The following is a 16,152-nucleotide window of genomic DNA, read 5'->3' as shown; positions in this document are numbered from 1 at the left end:
ATGAAAGTGTTCAGAAAGTGCCAGCATAAAAAAATAATCTGTTTCATTCAGTGCATTTTTCAAATGCTGTAAAAATGAGAAATGGTGTCTGTTTTCTCCTTCTGGACTTTCTCATTTCTGAAATGAGATCACAGATACCAGTTTTATATGCAATCATATTTAACATTACAGAAAATGTTAAAATTTGAATGAATTTTATGATGATGAAAATGATGAAAATGTTAAAATCAAAAAAAGGGAATTATGGTGTTTTGTAGCTGTGTTCATTTATAGATGAGCTGACTATTATGATTATAAACCAGAGGTGGACTGACTATTTTCATTGAGATTCTAATACATATGAACAAAGTTACGCAGTAATAGTGCATGTTTTTTTTATATTTGGTCATACTGAAGCAGAAAACAACTCCTCTTTAGAGGTGTTTAAGGGAAAGTGTTTAAGTTGCCTAAGTACATTGACTTCCATAGGTGTTCCTTCGTTTATCTGCACTTTTTACCTCACTACGCTTCAGTCTTTCTGGTCTTTGTTTTACTCAAGAATACAGTGTTGGGGAATTTTTACTTATGTATCTCTCTAAATGTTTTGTTCATTCTTTATAACTATGTACTGCTAATGCCTGTGGGGTATCAATATCTTGAGGAGAAATAAGACATTTTCTGTGCCATAAGGTAGTATAGGACTAAAATGATGAAACAACATAACACGTGTTTAGTGACTTAAAAAATCTGTCAGCCATCTCTGTGCTTGATTGTATTACACTTTTCATCATCTGTGGTTGAGGATTTTTTTAATGGTCTTCTGATTTTCATCAAACATCTTTGCCTCTACACAAGACATTATAAAGCAAGCAAAATTTGAAGTAGCTTGATTTAAAACACAAGCTAAGACTTGGGAATAGGGAAATTCTCAGCTGAAGATTGGTATTCACTCATGCTGATTTCCCTTTCTGAGTTGTCAATGTGTTATTGTTCTCAGTTTCTGGTCACGTACAATATGTGCGATCACTGCCAGCTTCACATTGCATGCTAGCAACTGAATGGTGAAGAGGGCAGATGGCTGTAGGTACTGGAGGACAAGCTGGGTACATATGACTTGTTTTCTTAGCTTTGTTTTGATTTCCTTAAATAAACTATCAGGATTATAATCTACCACTAATTTTAAAAGGAATATTAATTAAATTCCCAGACAAACTGTTTGGAGGAAGGAAAAAAAAACATGGTTGAGCTTTAATATTAGGGAAGTAGTCTGATTTTATGGTGAAAATTACTGCAAGTAACAGTGGTTTTCTGTTTTGTCTTGTTGTTTTGCCTTTCCTGACATGCCGTTTCACTGCATCAGTGAACAGCTTACTGTGTCTCCTGTGAATTGAATGCTGTTTCAGTCTTTACTCGTGCCTTTTGTACTGAGGACCAGAGACCGGTTTCATAGTGGAAGAAGCTAATAGATACTGATGGGTTTACACAAAAACACATATGTGGGGATTTGCAGAGAAAATTTGCTTAAAAACAAGATATCATCCTAGAGGATTAATATTTTTTAATGCTACTATTTGTTAGTACGTCTAAGAGTCATTCTTTCACTGATGAACAAAGAGAACATGCAGATTCATAAAAAAGTTACAAGCTTAATCATGTCTTTTGAAGGGCCTATGGGGAGAATGTTCTGATTGTTGAGCATTGAAGAAATTCAAAGATTGTTAATGCTGATTCTATTTTGTCACAGCTTTTGTGTTTTGAAATGTCTGTACTTCACAGTTTGATCTCTGAGTTAATTTCTTATGATACGCCTGCAAAGATGTGCAATTTGTTTTTCCTTCTACTAAAGGCAGTAGTAATTGCTTGTAGTGCCGTTTACTTCAGAAGAAAATGCAGAACATAGGCAAGGTCCGTCATCCCACAGATGGGAAGCAAACAAATTTTTTAAATGAAATTCTGTGTTTTGAAACAAAGCTCCAACAACTGGCAATAATTTTATACCTTGTTTTATCTGAATGGCAAGCTACATAATGATATTAATTTAAAATTTCGTGGATTTTGAGATATTTTAGTGAAAGCTATACTACATGAACCTTAAGAATTTTCGTGACTTCTTTTAATTGTGGTCCTGTTTTTTCTCAGTATATTTTATTTTATTTTATTTTATTTTTATTTTATTTTATTTTATTTTTTGTTGATTGTGGGTTATTTGGTTGGTTGGTTTATGGCTTTTTATTTTGGTAAAAATTGGAAGCATTATCACTGTAACAAAGCTGTGGGAACCATAAAAATTCTCTGTGTAATGTACTTAACAGTAAAGTACTCAGTATAAAGTACTTCAGTTAAAAAACAATGTCAAATGCCTTTTAGATTAGAAGTGTTTGAAAAATACTAACTTCAGAGGAATGAAGAAACCTTTATCCCTAAAGTTTACAATAGAAATGAACAAGCAATAAGTTATAATGTATGATGAAAGGACAGAAGAGGAAGAATTAATCTTCATAAATATAATAGATACTTTGTTCATAAGTGTGATGCAACATCTGTAACTGCATATGTAAATTTATTTTTAACATTATTAATCAACCAGAGTATGAAATCTTTTGTAAAATATTTAAAGCCACTACGTTGATTTTTAGAAGTTGTGAATACACTGACTTTTAAAGGTATTAACTTCTTCAGCTTTTTTTTTTTTTTTTTTTCTGTCAAAACAATGGAATTCAGAGTTCAGAATAACTTTATTTTCCTTTGAAGATCTTCTAGTTGATATGTTGGGGGTTCTTGCCAGCTACAGCATCACTGTCAAAGAGTTGAAGCTTTTGTTCAGCATGCTTCGAGGCGAAAATGGAATCTGGGTAAGCTGTGATCAGATAAAGCATTAAGTGTCATTCCATTAGAGACTGAAGTTAACATAAATTGTCTCCTGGGACATATAAACTTGAATATTTTTTTTCATCTTGATTGAACATATGTTTATGAAGTACTTTAGCTAACTAATATAGAGTTAATTTGCTGTGTTGTTTGAAAACTGTCCAGTTTCCATTGTAGCCTAATGAGTATAAAACTGTTTGTATTTACTTCAGTGCAATTTTCTTGTTTTCACAGCCAAGACACGCTGTTAAATTGTTATCAGTCCTTAATCAGATGCCACAGAGACATGGGCCTGATACCTTTTTCAACTTCCCTGGCTGTAGTGCTGCAGTAAGTTTTCAACCAAAATAGTACAGTTTGAGGAACAAATAAATTGCTTCTTTCTAGTATTTCCTGTAATTTGCTTTCAGAAATTCGTGCAAGGGAAACAGAGGAAGTACGTACCTGAATACCACAGACTTTGCTTTCCCTTGGGTTTGCAAGGTAGTTGTACTGTTGAAATGGTACACTTATGAGAATAAGAATGTCAAACACTGGATTTTTGACAGGGGAAATTGCCATTAAAGTGAAAATTTATAATTCCTAAGAATAACATTTGTTTTGAATAATGTAATTGGTACTGTGTTACATAAATCTGGGACCTGAGGAAAATGTAGAGATATGCTTCTGCATATCATCATGGTGACAGTTTACAGTGACAGCTAAGTCAGAAATTTTATTGTATCTTTTTCTGTTTGTTTGAACTCCTTCAGCTAGTTCCTTTCCCTCAAGGCAGTGATTTAAACGTTGTCTACTTTTGGCTTTACTTTTCAAGATAACTTATGACAATAAAATTCCATTCTGTTTTTAAAAAATTATCTTTAAAATTTTAAGAAGGAAAATCAAGTAGATTTCCTCTAGTCAGTTCATGAAAGGCTGCACATAAATCAGGTTTCAGAAAAAAAAAAAACAAACCTGCACAAAAATCTAAATGTATACAGATTATAAATATATTTATTATAATATATATAAATATATATTATAAATATATTTATTAAGGCAGTAAATGTAAATGTTAAAAAATGAGAACTCCAGATTTGAGGTTCAGTACATTTTGGTATGGAGTGGTATACACTCAGGATAGAACTTAGGATCTTTTAAGGGGAAGTCATTCTGTGCCTTCATTCCAGAGGATGAGGGGTGATAGGAGATTCTCTTGGACAGCTGCAAATGTATTTCCTCAACTTAAAGCTTAAACCACCACCTCTTCTTCTTTGTCAGTACAGCTGTTAGTACAGCAGAATGCATCAGGGAAATAAACTGGTTGAAAATAACTTTTTCATCCAGGCTATTTTTGGCTAAAATACTTTCTTCATCTTGTTCGATATTTGGCTACACAAACAGATGTATCACCAGAGTGCACAGAGTGCATTGTGTGAGGAATTAAAGAAAGAGAGTATTTCATTTGCCATTACTAAGTTAAAACCATGTTAATCTCTCCCAAATGTGAATGCAGCAGGAAGATAGCTGTTACAAAATATGAATGTCTACCATGGCATACAGTGCTGTGACATTTCTGGGCTTCAGAGACAAATAACGATGAAACTCCTGTCTTAAATTTAATTTTCTCCTAGATCTTCAAAAAAAAAAAAAAAAAAAAAAAAAAAGAAAAGAAAAAAAAAAGAAAGTTTTCCAGAAAAATTTCAAATACTTATTCCTGTCTAAAAAGGTGCAGCAATTTGCATCAGTTATTGGAAGTCATATTTAAAACTGAAATGTGCAGTAGGCATTCCCCTCTCCGTGGCCACAATCTTGCCTCATATATGTACTACTCATCATTGATTGTGCACCTGTAAATCATGACATATAAGTTTCAAATTTACATTTCTTGAGTAGTCCATGTTGTATTGCACTCTGAAGATCTAGAGAGGATTCATTCTCTGAAGTGAACTGTGGACAACTATTTCTAAAATCACTTATTAGAGCTGGGGTAGAACCAAGTTTACAAGCACTGAATTTAGATGTTCAGTTGTGATGCACATTGGTGACATCAGCATAGTACCAATACAGAGTAACACCATAATGTTTACCTGGTGATAAATATATTTAAAGTTGGGTGCATTCTCCACGTGTAACCAAGGCTTCAGCTGTATTATGTGAAGGTATTATTGTGAGAACTCCCTTACTATTGCAACTGAAGGGCTCTTTTCAGTGTTACATTCAGTAACACATTCAGTGTTACATCTCTATTAGTAGAATTTATGCAGTTAAAAATTGAAGTATTTTAAAATAAATGGAAAGTAATGCATTTTTTTCAGAAGCACTATTTACGTTTTTATTTTTCTTTAATGTTTGAATGTTAGAGCAGATCTGCAGATTTATAATGAGAAAATTTTACAAAGAGATTATATTTAGCAATGCTTAACAAAAAATGTATTTTTGACTTGTTCCCTTTTTATCTTTTTATTTATTTATTTATTTATTAGGCAATTGCATTGCCTCCTATTGCTAAGTGGCCTTATCAAAATGGGTTCACCCTTAACACCTGGTTTCGTATGGACCCGCTAAACAATATCAATGTGGATAAGGATAAACCCTATCTCTACTGGTAAGTAACTTACAACCATGTATTTATAGTTTCCTTTGGTTTCCTAGTAACCATCCAGTATGTTTTTTTAATTATTTTTTTTTAGTTTCTTACACATATTTTTTTATTCCTAAAATATCTTCAGATTTTAATGGCTGTTTACTACATGTAAATTCTTATGCTGTCATCAGTCCATTTTGCTTTGAAATTGATAAACATATAGATGCTAGAATTTATGCAACAGAGATAATTCATAAATGTTAATTTTTTATTTTGGAATTTATAAATATATTATTTCTTACATCTTTAAATTTACACTGTTACATTTTCATTTTGGTGCTTAAGATTCTCCGCTGATATCGTTACTATAATACAAATTCACTGTACTCAGAGTGAAATGTTGGCACAGTGGCTGGGCATAACAGAAAATAGGTGTGTGAAAATAAAAACAAACAAACAACCCCAGAATAAACACCAAAAAAAACCCAGCAACAACTAGGAATCACCTTTTTCCTCCTAAAGAATCTCTATTTCCCAGTAGGTTAAACAGAGGAAAGACAAATTTTATGTAATTAATTTGCTGTTCTGATAAAAATAGAAATAATAGTTGCATCCTTAAAGCTCTTTGTTATTTAGAAATTATGGTATAAAAGTAAAAATGCAAATTTTTTGGTCAATCAAAAGTTATTTTCACTTCAAAAACTAATGATCTATCTGCTCAAGTATGTCTTAGCAGAAATGAAAATGGATGGGGAAAGCAATCATAGAATGAATCATAGAGTCATAGAATGGCCTGGGTTGAAAAGGGCCACAATGATCATCTAGTTTCAACCCCCCTACTATGTGCAGGATCTCCAACCACTGGACCAGGCTGCCTGGCCTTCAATGTATCCACAGACAGGACATCTACAACCTCCTTGGGCAACCTGTTCCAGCTCATTACCACCCTCTGTGTGAAAAACTTCCTCCTAATATCTAACCTAAATCTCCCCTGTGTTAGTTTATAATCATTTCCCCTTGTCCTTGTCACTATCCGCCCGTGTAAACAGCCATTCCGTCTCCTGTTTCTATGTTCCTTTCAAATATTGGAAGGCCACAATGAGGTGTCCCTGGAACCTTCTCTTCTCCAAGCTAAACAAGCCCAGCTCCCCCAGCCTTTCTTTATAGGAGAGGTTCTCCAGCCTTCTGATAATCTTAGTAGCCCTCCTCTGGACTCATTCCAAGAGCACTGCATCTTTCGTGTTCTGTGGGCCCCAGGCCTGGTCACAGTACTCCAGATGGGGCCTCACAAGAGCTGGGACAACCACCTTTCTCTCCCTGCTGGCCACTCCTCTTTTAATGCAGCCCAGTTTGCAAGCACGCACCTCTGGGGTACTCTGATAGATACAACGTCCATCTGGACTCGTGTCACTTGTAGCCTAGGCTCTCAGTTTTCAGACTGTCTACTTACATAGCTTATTCTGCATCTCTGTTACTGAGGATGGTAGAGTGTTGAAAAGTCTTGAATCATTAACAAGTTAAAAAGTCAGGATAAGGAAACATCCAGAGCTTTCCCCTCATCCACCAATCCAGTCATGTAGCAGGCTTTCTGTTTGATCAGAGATGATTTCCTTTTTGTAAATCCTTACTGATAACTTCCAGTTCCTTAGTATGATCCTAGTGGTAACTGAGTGCAGAAAGACATGGCCACAGATCTTTTTGGTGGGAGAGACTTAAATCAACTGGCTGTTTAATGTGGACTGTTTAATTGTGCATAGAAATGGAGAAGGGAAGTAAAGAAGTGCTTTTGCTTTTTCCAGATGTGAGAGAAAATAACTAGTTTTGTAATTATCTAAATACTGGGTGCTGCTTCAAGAACTGTAAGTCAATTAAAAAAATTAAAATAAAAAACTCATTGAAGCTATTTCCAAGGATGGTATCAGGCAACTGCTAAGTGATACTTTTAATACTTGTGCACTGGAATAGCTATTGTAACTTTCTTACCAATTACAAAATGAATGGTAAGAATATTGGAAAAGGATTATTTGACATATATATGAGTGATAAGTAGAAGAAATAGAGTCTTAGAGAGCAGTCGGGTTCAAATGGTAGGATGAACAGAATACAGTAGCACAAATTTTAATACAATAAAATGAGGTCATGCACCTAGCAGTGAATAATGGGTGCTATGCTTACAGTTATGTATTAGAAAGTAGTGATTACAGAATGATGCTGAGAGTTATTGTAGGTGACCAACTGTCCATAAACTGAATGAGAGAATTAATGGAATATTTTCAAGGAACAAACAGAGAAGAGAGTAAAGGTGATGCGATTGTTACCTGAAATCTTGGCAAAAGAACTGCAATTTTCAATTGCAAGTTGCCATGTCTTTTAAGAGACCATGTTAAAATTGGGTAGAATTCACAGAACACTCTGGAGTGAACAGTGCTCTGTAAAACACATTTGATACGGAAACTTTTTGAGAGTTAAGGGTGAAATCCAAGCTAGATTGTTATAATTGGTCAGCTTTGTCCTGAAATCCAGGTGCTTCTACAACCACTTAATGGAAGAACGTGTAAAGCTTCTGAAAGCTCTTTGCAAACTTTTGTTTTTACAGACGCTGGCACAAGAAACAGAGTACCAAGGAAAGCTCTCTTGACTTCATTCCCTCTCTGCTATTAATAATAAAGATAATGCAAAATATTTGCAAAAGCATATAATGGAACTACAGAATTAGTAGAAAAGAAATCATTTCTTACCTTCAGGCAAGAAAGGATTAGGACACTGAGAATGAGAATATATTATCTCAAATGCTCCTATCTGAAATTTCTTATAAAATCCTAAGCTAAAAAACATTAAGCAGTTTCACCAGTGTATGGGAGAATGTTTACCTGCTATTGAAGTGTAATAACATCCAGTAGCTGCTTTGAGAAAATGACTGAAATGAAACTGATAACTAAGATGTTATGAGCTATCTGGAGTAAAATCATATACCAGCTGCTGTGGGAAGTAGTTTAAGGCTCCTAAAGCTGCATTGGTGTTGACAATATTTTCTTGTCTCTTCTATGCATTTCATTTTAGTATGCAGCAAGGTCTGCATGTGTAGGTAATTGATAAGAAAATTCCTGTTAGCATCCCAGAGAACAGTCCTAGCCTACTTTACCTTTGGCAAGAAAGACAATGTGAAAATTAACATAATCTGCGTAATATAATATTGAGGTAAACAGAAGACTTATTTGTTTTCTCAGTTTCTCAATTATGGTTAGAGAATGCTAATTAACATGGTCCCAAAGTGAAATCTTGATGCAAGACTTCATGTTTAGCAAATTCTATTCTAAGATGGAGAGATCCGACCTGCTCAGAAATGAGCTATTACTTCCTTATTTCAGTGCTTTCTTGTCTTAAAATGCTGAACTCCAGAAAGTTACACAACTAAGGAAATTTCAGTCCTTAGAGATAGATGGAGATAATGTATGTTGCTGAGAAAGAAATTTGGCATTGAGACATGCAGCTATCCAGTGAAAAGTTCTTTGAATGCCATTAAGTCCAACAGAGGTAAATCAAAGTCTCAAAATAGCCCACCACACATTCAGTGTTGTCAGGATTCTATTTTTACATGTTTAACCTTTATGTTATTTTATAGAGTTAGCTAGGTGATACTGTAGATTATCTGTGTATGGGTAATGTTTTCCCTCGAGGCTGTTCACTGTTCCTTTTGTTGTGGAATATAGTTGCCTCCAGGGTCATTGTGAAAGCTAAATCCTTGAAGTGCATCCATGTTGAAAATAATCCTCAACAGACAAAGGAGAGTTACACTGTTATAAATTCTCTGTTGCAGTCAGTTGTGATGGACAGCATGCATTTTTTCTTTCTGTTCATTTTGTTCATTAGATTATGTTTTAAGCTCATTTAGGTTTATTAAAAGTGTCCTCTTTTTGTGATGAGGATTGTGTGGAAGCCTTTACAAAGGGCTGTGGCAGAGGAGAGTGCTCCTTCCATTGTGGCACCTGGAGGAGCACAAGTGTTGCATACCACTTATACATATAAAGATAGATATAAGAAGGCAAAAAACATAGCCTGAATTTGGGAAAGTAAAGCGTCTTTAACAACTTGACAGTCTACTAAAAGGAAAGAGCAAACTAAAACATGGCTCGTGAACAGTGATATGAGGCATAGTGTGCTGCAAGTCCAAAGATAAATCAAGGCTGGAAGTAAGGACCTCAGTGCAAGGACACACTGATGTGGAAGAGAATTGTCTGTTATTCCTGTCCCATTTAGCATAATCACTCTGTTTTTCCCATGTAGTAGGTGTATTCTAATTAATTATAACAGAAGTGGCTTTCTGGAATTTGTGAATTGGAATGATATTTTTTTGACCTCCTTTAAACAAATCCTTTCATAAGAGAGGAGCATCTAAGATCTGGCCACCTGGTGTGTCTAGTCAACATCAACTATATTGAGAGGCATTTTTTTACCAGAAAATTGTGCTTTATCAGCTATATTCTTGACAGTGAAGAATGAAGAAAGTCTTTTTTTTTCTCCATTAATGAACACATTTAACTATATGTTTCTGAAGATGAAATTAAATCTGTAATTATGCAATTTTTTGACATATCGAAACAGGATGTTATTAGCATAATGGGATAGATTAAAGATGTAGAATTTCAGTAGCTATGAAGTAAGATGAAATCTGAACTGTTTGCATATACTTTTCACCTCTTAGTGGTACTATGACAAACCTGATAGAAGTGTTTAGAAAAAATATTCCGACAGTAAAACCATTTAAATAGTCATTATTTTAATAACATAAAATAATTTTAAAAGCAGCCTACATCACTGAAAGAGACAAAGTGTTAATTATTGGGCTATATGAGTATACTCAAATTTGTAATGACTTTTTAAATACTTTTGAAACTTCCTTTTGAAATTTATGGGTGAGGTTCACCATATAGAACCGATGTATTTCAGCCATGGGTTATTTTTCATAACCTGACATTTAAAAAGATTTTAGGTTAAAATTTTTGTCAATTATGTAAATATTAACACACATCTCTATCGTACTTAGAAAAGAAAAAGTGACATGGCTTACATTGTTGTAAATGTACATTTTAAAAATGTTCTAATTTGATTCATTAATTTCCACTAACTTCCTTTGCAAAATACATAAGAAGTCCAGAATTTCTCTTTACATTGCTTTTGATTTCAAATGCAAAAACAAGTATTCACTTTCTGCATTTTCTGTCTTTATGATATTTGCCACAGAAAGCTGGAAGCTCTCATTAAATTTACTTCAAAAGAAAATATATATATACCATTAGATGTTACATTGTTTTAAATAATTGATTTGACAAATGAAAATAAATCCACAACTTGGATACCTGTAACTACATAGATAAGTATCCTAACTAACTCATCAGTCCTGAAAAAGAAATTGCTGCACACTGTAATTAACTGGAATCCAAACTTGTATGTTTTACCTTTTACATTGTTCTCCTAACCCCACAAAACTGCAATGCATCTTTCAATATCTAAGCATAGCATTTGGTTTTATGATGCCTCTAGAACTTAAATTAGAGGTAATATTGTAAATGGTGATGAATTAGGATACTGGGGACAAAACCTGACAGATACTAGATTTGGAGATTTGCTATCTCGTATTTCTGGAAACAGAGGAGAAAATATATATATTGGTTTTTTTAGAATGTAACCCAGAATCAAGTTGTGGTGAAGATTAGTAGAAAACCTCACCTCATCACTCACCATTCCCTCTCTCTCCACCCACCCTAAGAAAAAGGGGGAATAGAGGAAATCAGAAACTTAAATTCACTGTTCCAGATGTCAGTTTCTTTTCTTTTTCGTGGCAATTTAGAGTGGTACTTGAACCCTGTATTAATTGAATGTTCAATTTTTTCTAATTTCATTGATGATTTTTTTTTTTCAGTTTCCGCACTAGCAAAGGTGTTGGGTATTCTGCTCATTTTGTTGGCAACTGCTTAATAGTTACATCATTGAAGTCAAAAGGCAAAGGTTTCCAGCACTGTGTGAAGTACGACTTTCAACCACGCAAGGTAAGTAAAGTAGTAGTCATAATAAAAAATAACATTTATAATCCTACACAATGCTTCTGGGAAGAGGTACTAAAATCCTTTCAGTGATATAGTACTTTTAATAATATGCAATTTTTTATTTATAAGTACCTTCTCTGACTGTCATGCAGAATTTTATGTCAGTTACAGGCCAGAATCAATTCAAGAAAAAAAATAATAATTTATGAAGTAACACTTTTATGAAGTTGATTTGTTTTAGAAATACTGCTTAATTAGCTGCAGATACTGAAGAATTTTAACTACTTCTGAAGTGATTAAATGTCATCTTTCAAAGGTCTGTATGTTACAAAAGTAATTTGAATTCTGAACATTCTGTACTTGGTGACTTTGGTAACAACGCCTGGAACAATTCTGCTGGCAGAGTTTCTGGAAGAAACAAAGATCTGAACTTTATTAGTAATATTCAGGGATTTCTCATTTTTCATATTGAGTCTTGATTATTTCTCTAGATCACATTACTGTTTCTTTCTGATATATGTCTAGTAGTCATAGGAGAACAACGATTCTGCTTGCGTCAAGATTTCAGGAAGTTGGCTTAAGCATTGGCTTTCCCTCACAGCAACCATTATGTGTTTGGCATTGGTAATAGCCTTGTATGTGTTTTGTTGTGAAGCTCATTTCTTTTTTACGGCCTCAGAATTTATATATTGAATTTCAGTACTTGTTCTGCCTTGAGAAACCAGTGTTTTAGGGAAGGTTGCCACTACTCACTTATCAACTTTATGTTCTACTACTTTTCTTGGTATGAGTTTGTGATTCAAAATCACCAATTCTAATTCTATCATGTAGGTTTGAATTTGTGTTGTTTTTTTTTTTGTATGGTAATGTTCTTTCCTAGCATATCATTCAAGGATGAATACAGCCTTATAAACACATATCTGCTGAGTGTATTGATTCTGTTGTACAAATTTATTTTAAGGCCAGAAAAGTGTTTTAATGACAGTTCAGGTTTTCTTTTAAAATAATGTCTGATATTACTGATGAACACTAAACCTAGGAACAAAAAGTATTAATTTGTGGATTATGTTATCATTAACTTTATTTTGGGAGCCAGCTGATCCTTTTTTCTCCTGTTTTTAATGCAGTAACAGTCTTTCGTGTTTTAACAAGATATTACTATGAATGACTATATCTTCACACAAAACTTGAAAAATTTTAGCTCTTGCTTTTCTATTCTAACTATTCTAGTTAATTCTGAAATACTAATAAATGTATGTCTCCTTATATGGATACAATACCTACCTGCTGAAGTGTGTATCCAAATAAAGCTTTCATGCCAGATTTATATTTCTCACAGATCCTGCATCATACACTTTGGATCATATGTCCTATATTAGAAAGTAATTGAACCAAATCTTCTAGAATATACTTGTTGGTGTATGATATATATTATTTTCCATTAATAACTTGTATGTATCAGTTGTGGAATGTGCTTAAAAATAATGGAGAAAATAAAACCTGTCAAAAACTCCAATATAAGCACAAACATAGCCTATTTTCTTCACATTGTTTAGGTATTACATCTGGTTCTACTAAGCATTCTTTGAATGCGTAGATGTGAGTTCATGAAATGTGTGCCTATTTACAAAGCTGCTTCGTGTTGAAATTGTAACTGGGAAGTGTAATTTTCTAGCTGTTTTCTAGCATTTGCTTACAGACATTTCAGCAAAAGCTTTTGCTAGAAAACATCCTCATTAAACTTCTGAATAATGAATTTTTTAAAAATATTTTTGTTAAATCACAGTAGAGTTATATAATCAAGCCTAATGCTCAAAAGATCAGAAAGATATGTTCATGTGAAGATCTTTAAACTATTAATTATGTCTGTATCCTTAATGTGTGATGTCTGCTCTCTCCAACTGAGCTATACTATGAAGTAGCTGTGAAGAATCCACTTAGTCAACAGTGGGTGATAAAACCTGAAAGATTTCAGCCGCATAAAGAATTGACAGCCTTATATCTGTATTGAGGTGTAATATCCTTGGCTATTATCTACGAAGGCCATTTATAGCAAAGAGATATAATCTTTTTAGAGAAAATGATATAGGGAGTGAGAATGCAGGATGAACTTAAAGGAAGATTGTATAATTGACATGAAAAAAAAAAAAAAAAATTGTGGTTAATTATGTGGCAGTAAAGACCTGAAAACCATGTCCTCAAATACAAAACAGAAGAGAAATAAAAAATATTCTGGTGAAAACAAACAAACGTGGAGTGTCTGTTTTAAAATGAGGATATTGACATAACAGAAATATGAGAATATGACTTGTCAGTCAGTGGGCACTTGCTTAAAATTGCACACAGATTTAGGAGTCATGCTCTATATTAAGGAGTTAGCCTAATCAGATAAATAAGTTCATTGTAACAGTAAATCGTAAAGTTTCTGAACACTAAAAGTCACTAAGTAGAAAAACCATGTTAATCAGTTTAAATTGTTAGCCACATGATTAGAATAAAATCTGTAAGATCTGTGGTGGACTAGGAAAGATCAGAAGACAAAACAATAAAGAGAATATTCCATTATTGATATGAACTGGTAGCATCTTACTGAGATGAGAGTTCAAACTTTTAATTACCAGAAGCATTTTGAAAATTTTAGGGGACACAAGGATTGACTTGCTTGACCTTGTCTTTAAAAATGCAGAATTACATATATATGCAGGAATTTTAATTTTTGTTTTTAAAGTATCTACCAAAATTGCTTCCTTAAAAGAAAATGAATATTAGGAGAGGAGCAGTTAAAAGACTGAAGTGTTTGATAGTGCTGGAGAAATTGCTTAAAAGCAAAGATAAAAAAGGCTAAAGTCAAATATGCCATTAGTCTGGAAATCCAATAGAAATTTTTAAATATCCTCATAATGTATCTGAGCACAGATAAGTAGTAAAGTAGAGACTACTGTAAACAAAATAAGTAGTTCTGAAAGTGGAAATTGTATCAAAACTAAGAATCCTTAAAAAAAATAAAGCAAGTTATATGTGAAAAGATAAAATTCTTTTCTTTTTCTAGTTCATAGAATCATAGAATCCTTATGGTTGGAAGGAACCTTTAAAGGTCATCTAGTCTAACTCCAATGCACTGAACAGGGACATCCACCGCTAGATCAGGTTGCCCAAGACCTGCTACAGCCTCATCTTGAAAGTCTCCAGGGATGGGACATCAACCACAGAATCATTAAGCAACCTGTTCCAGTGCCTACCACCCCCACTGTAAAAGTCTTTTTCCTTATATCCAACAGAAATCCACCCTCTTTAAACCTGAAACCATTTCCCCTTGCTCTGTCACGACAGACTCTTTAACTCTGTCTGTTGTGACAGAGCAAGGGGAAATGGTTTCAGGTTTTCACAGACTCTGCTAAACTCTGTTCCCTTCTTTTTTCTTTCCTGTAGCTGCCCTTTAAATACTGAAAGGCCATTATCAGGCCACCTTGGAGCCTTCTCCAGGCTGAACAGCGCCAGCTCTTGCAGCCAGTCCTCATAGGAGAGGCGTTTTGGTGATGGCAACTGTATCACAGTTTTCCAGTAGCACAGTAGATTTCAGCTCTTCCTGTTTGTTTCCCAAGCTAAGTGCATTGGTATAGAGGCACTTCGGCAGGGCAGCTGGTTATATCACTTCCTGAAAGGATAACTCCTTAATTCCTCTTAAGTATTTCTGTTGATATTCCCCATTACCTTCTCCTGTTGCCCCAGCAGTCACTGCCTCATCATCATGAAGTTTTGTATTTGCTGCACTGTTGCCAGCACTTCTCAAGGCAGCAGCTCTTGAGAGCCAGCTGCAACAATGATTGTTTGTGGTTCTGGGGATTGCTCGATAACTTTAGGCATTTTACTCCTCTGAAAGACTCTGAGATTCAAAGAAATTAGATTGTCATGGAGTAAAAAAGAAATAACAGTTTAAAATGTAAATTTTGTTCATTCAAGTGGAAGAGGCAGAAGACCTGGATTAGTTGTGATAAGTAGCTGGGGTAAACTATGTGTGCATATGTATGTGTGTGTGCATGCATGCACACTGAAGAAAAGGTCAATATGTTTTGTAGAGCTTGTCTTGGAGATCAGAGCAACAGAGGTAGATAGTTCTCTGAAGTAGAAACTGTGTGAAAGATTCAAAAAAAATCGCACGACAGGAAGGAGATTGACTAAAGGAAGCTGAATGTGCAAAGAGTTGTTAACATGCAAATAGAAGGTTATTTAAAGAAAAAGATGATATCATTTTGCTGAAGACTGGCACGCACAACAGGCAATGATGCTATGAAATGATAGCATTGCTCTTTTTGGTTCCTTATGGGGTTTGTGGACAGTGTTACAATAAAAGATTAATGATGTATTAGTTTCCAAACAAGTGAACCAGCTATTAAGTTCAAACTATACACAACAGAACAAACTGCACAACGTCTTGCAAATTGGTATATTGTCTGAAATGCTCTTAAAACACTCTAAGTGGAAAGTCATAGAAAATAAATGAGTAAACTGTGGACTTATTGTTGTGAACTTATTTTTCTGTTAGAAAAGTATCGGAAATACAAGTAAATAGCTATAAAAGGTAGAACTTTTAATAGTGTTATTGCAGTGAACATGCTCAGCAGAATCATTATGACTAAACGGAGATTATTGTTAAATAAACTAGAAGGAAAGAGGACAAGGACTTTTTTTGTCTAA

The 16,152-nt window shown here is 34.1% G+C and overlaps 1 protein-coding gene across 8 annotated transcripts in view; it reads left to right on the top strand.

The window, feature by feature from the left end:
* Positions 1-16,152, top strand: part of NBEA (neurobeachin) — a 470,888-nt gene that overhangs the window by 81,793 nt on the left and 372,943 nt on the right. For all 8 annotated transcript variants that reach the window (XM_015277560.4, XM_040704875.2, XM_025153000.3 and 5 more), the window contains exons 3-6: positions 2,731-2,831; positions 3,082-3,177; positions 5,313-5,434; positions 11,334-11,460. In XM_015277560.4, the coding sequence (XP_015133046.2) occupies positions 2,731-2,831; positions 3,082-3,177; positions 5,313-5,434; positions 11,334-11,460 (446 nt within the window). The remainder of the gene's footprint in view (positions 1-2,730; positions 2,832-3,081; positions 3,178-5,312; positions 5,435-11,333; positions 11,461-16,152) is intronic.

The sequence above is a fragment of the Gallus gallus genome, chromosome 1, assembly GCF_016699485.2.
Source record: "Gallus gallus isolate bGalGal1 chromosome 1, bGalGal1.mat.broiler.GRCg7b, whole genome shotgun sequence".
Lineage (NCBI taxonomy): Eukaryota > Metazoa > Chordata > Aves > Galliformes > Phasianidae > Gallus > Gallus gallus.
This window is presented reverse-complemented; position numbering and strand designations above follow the sequence as displayed.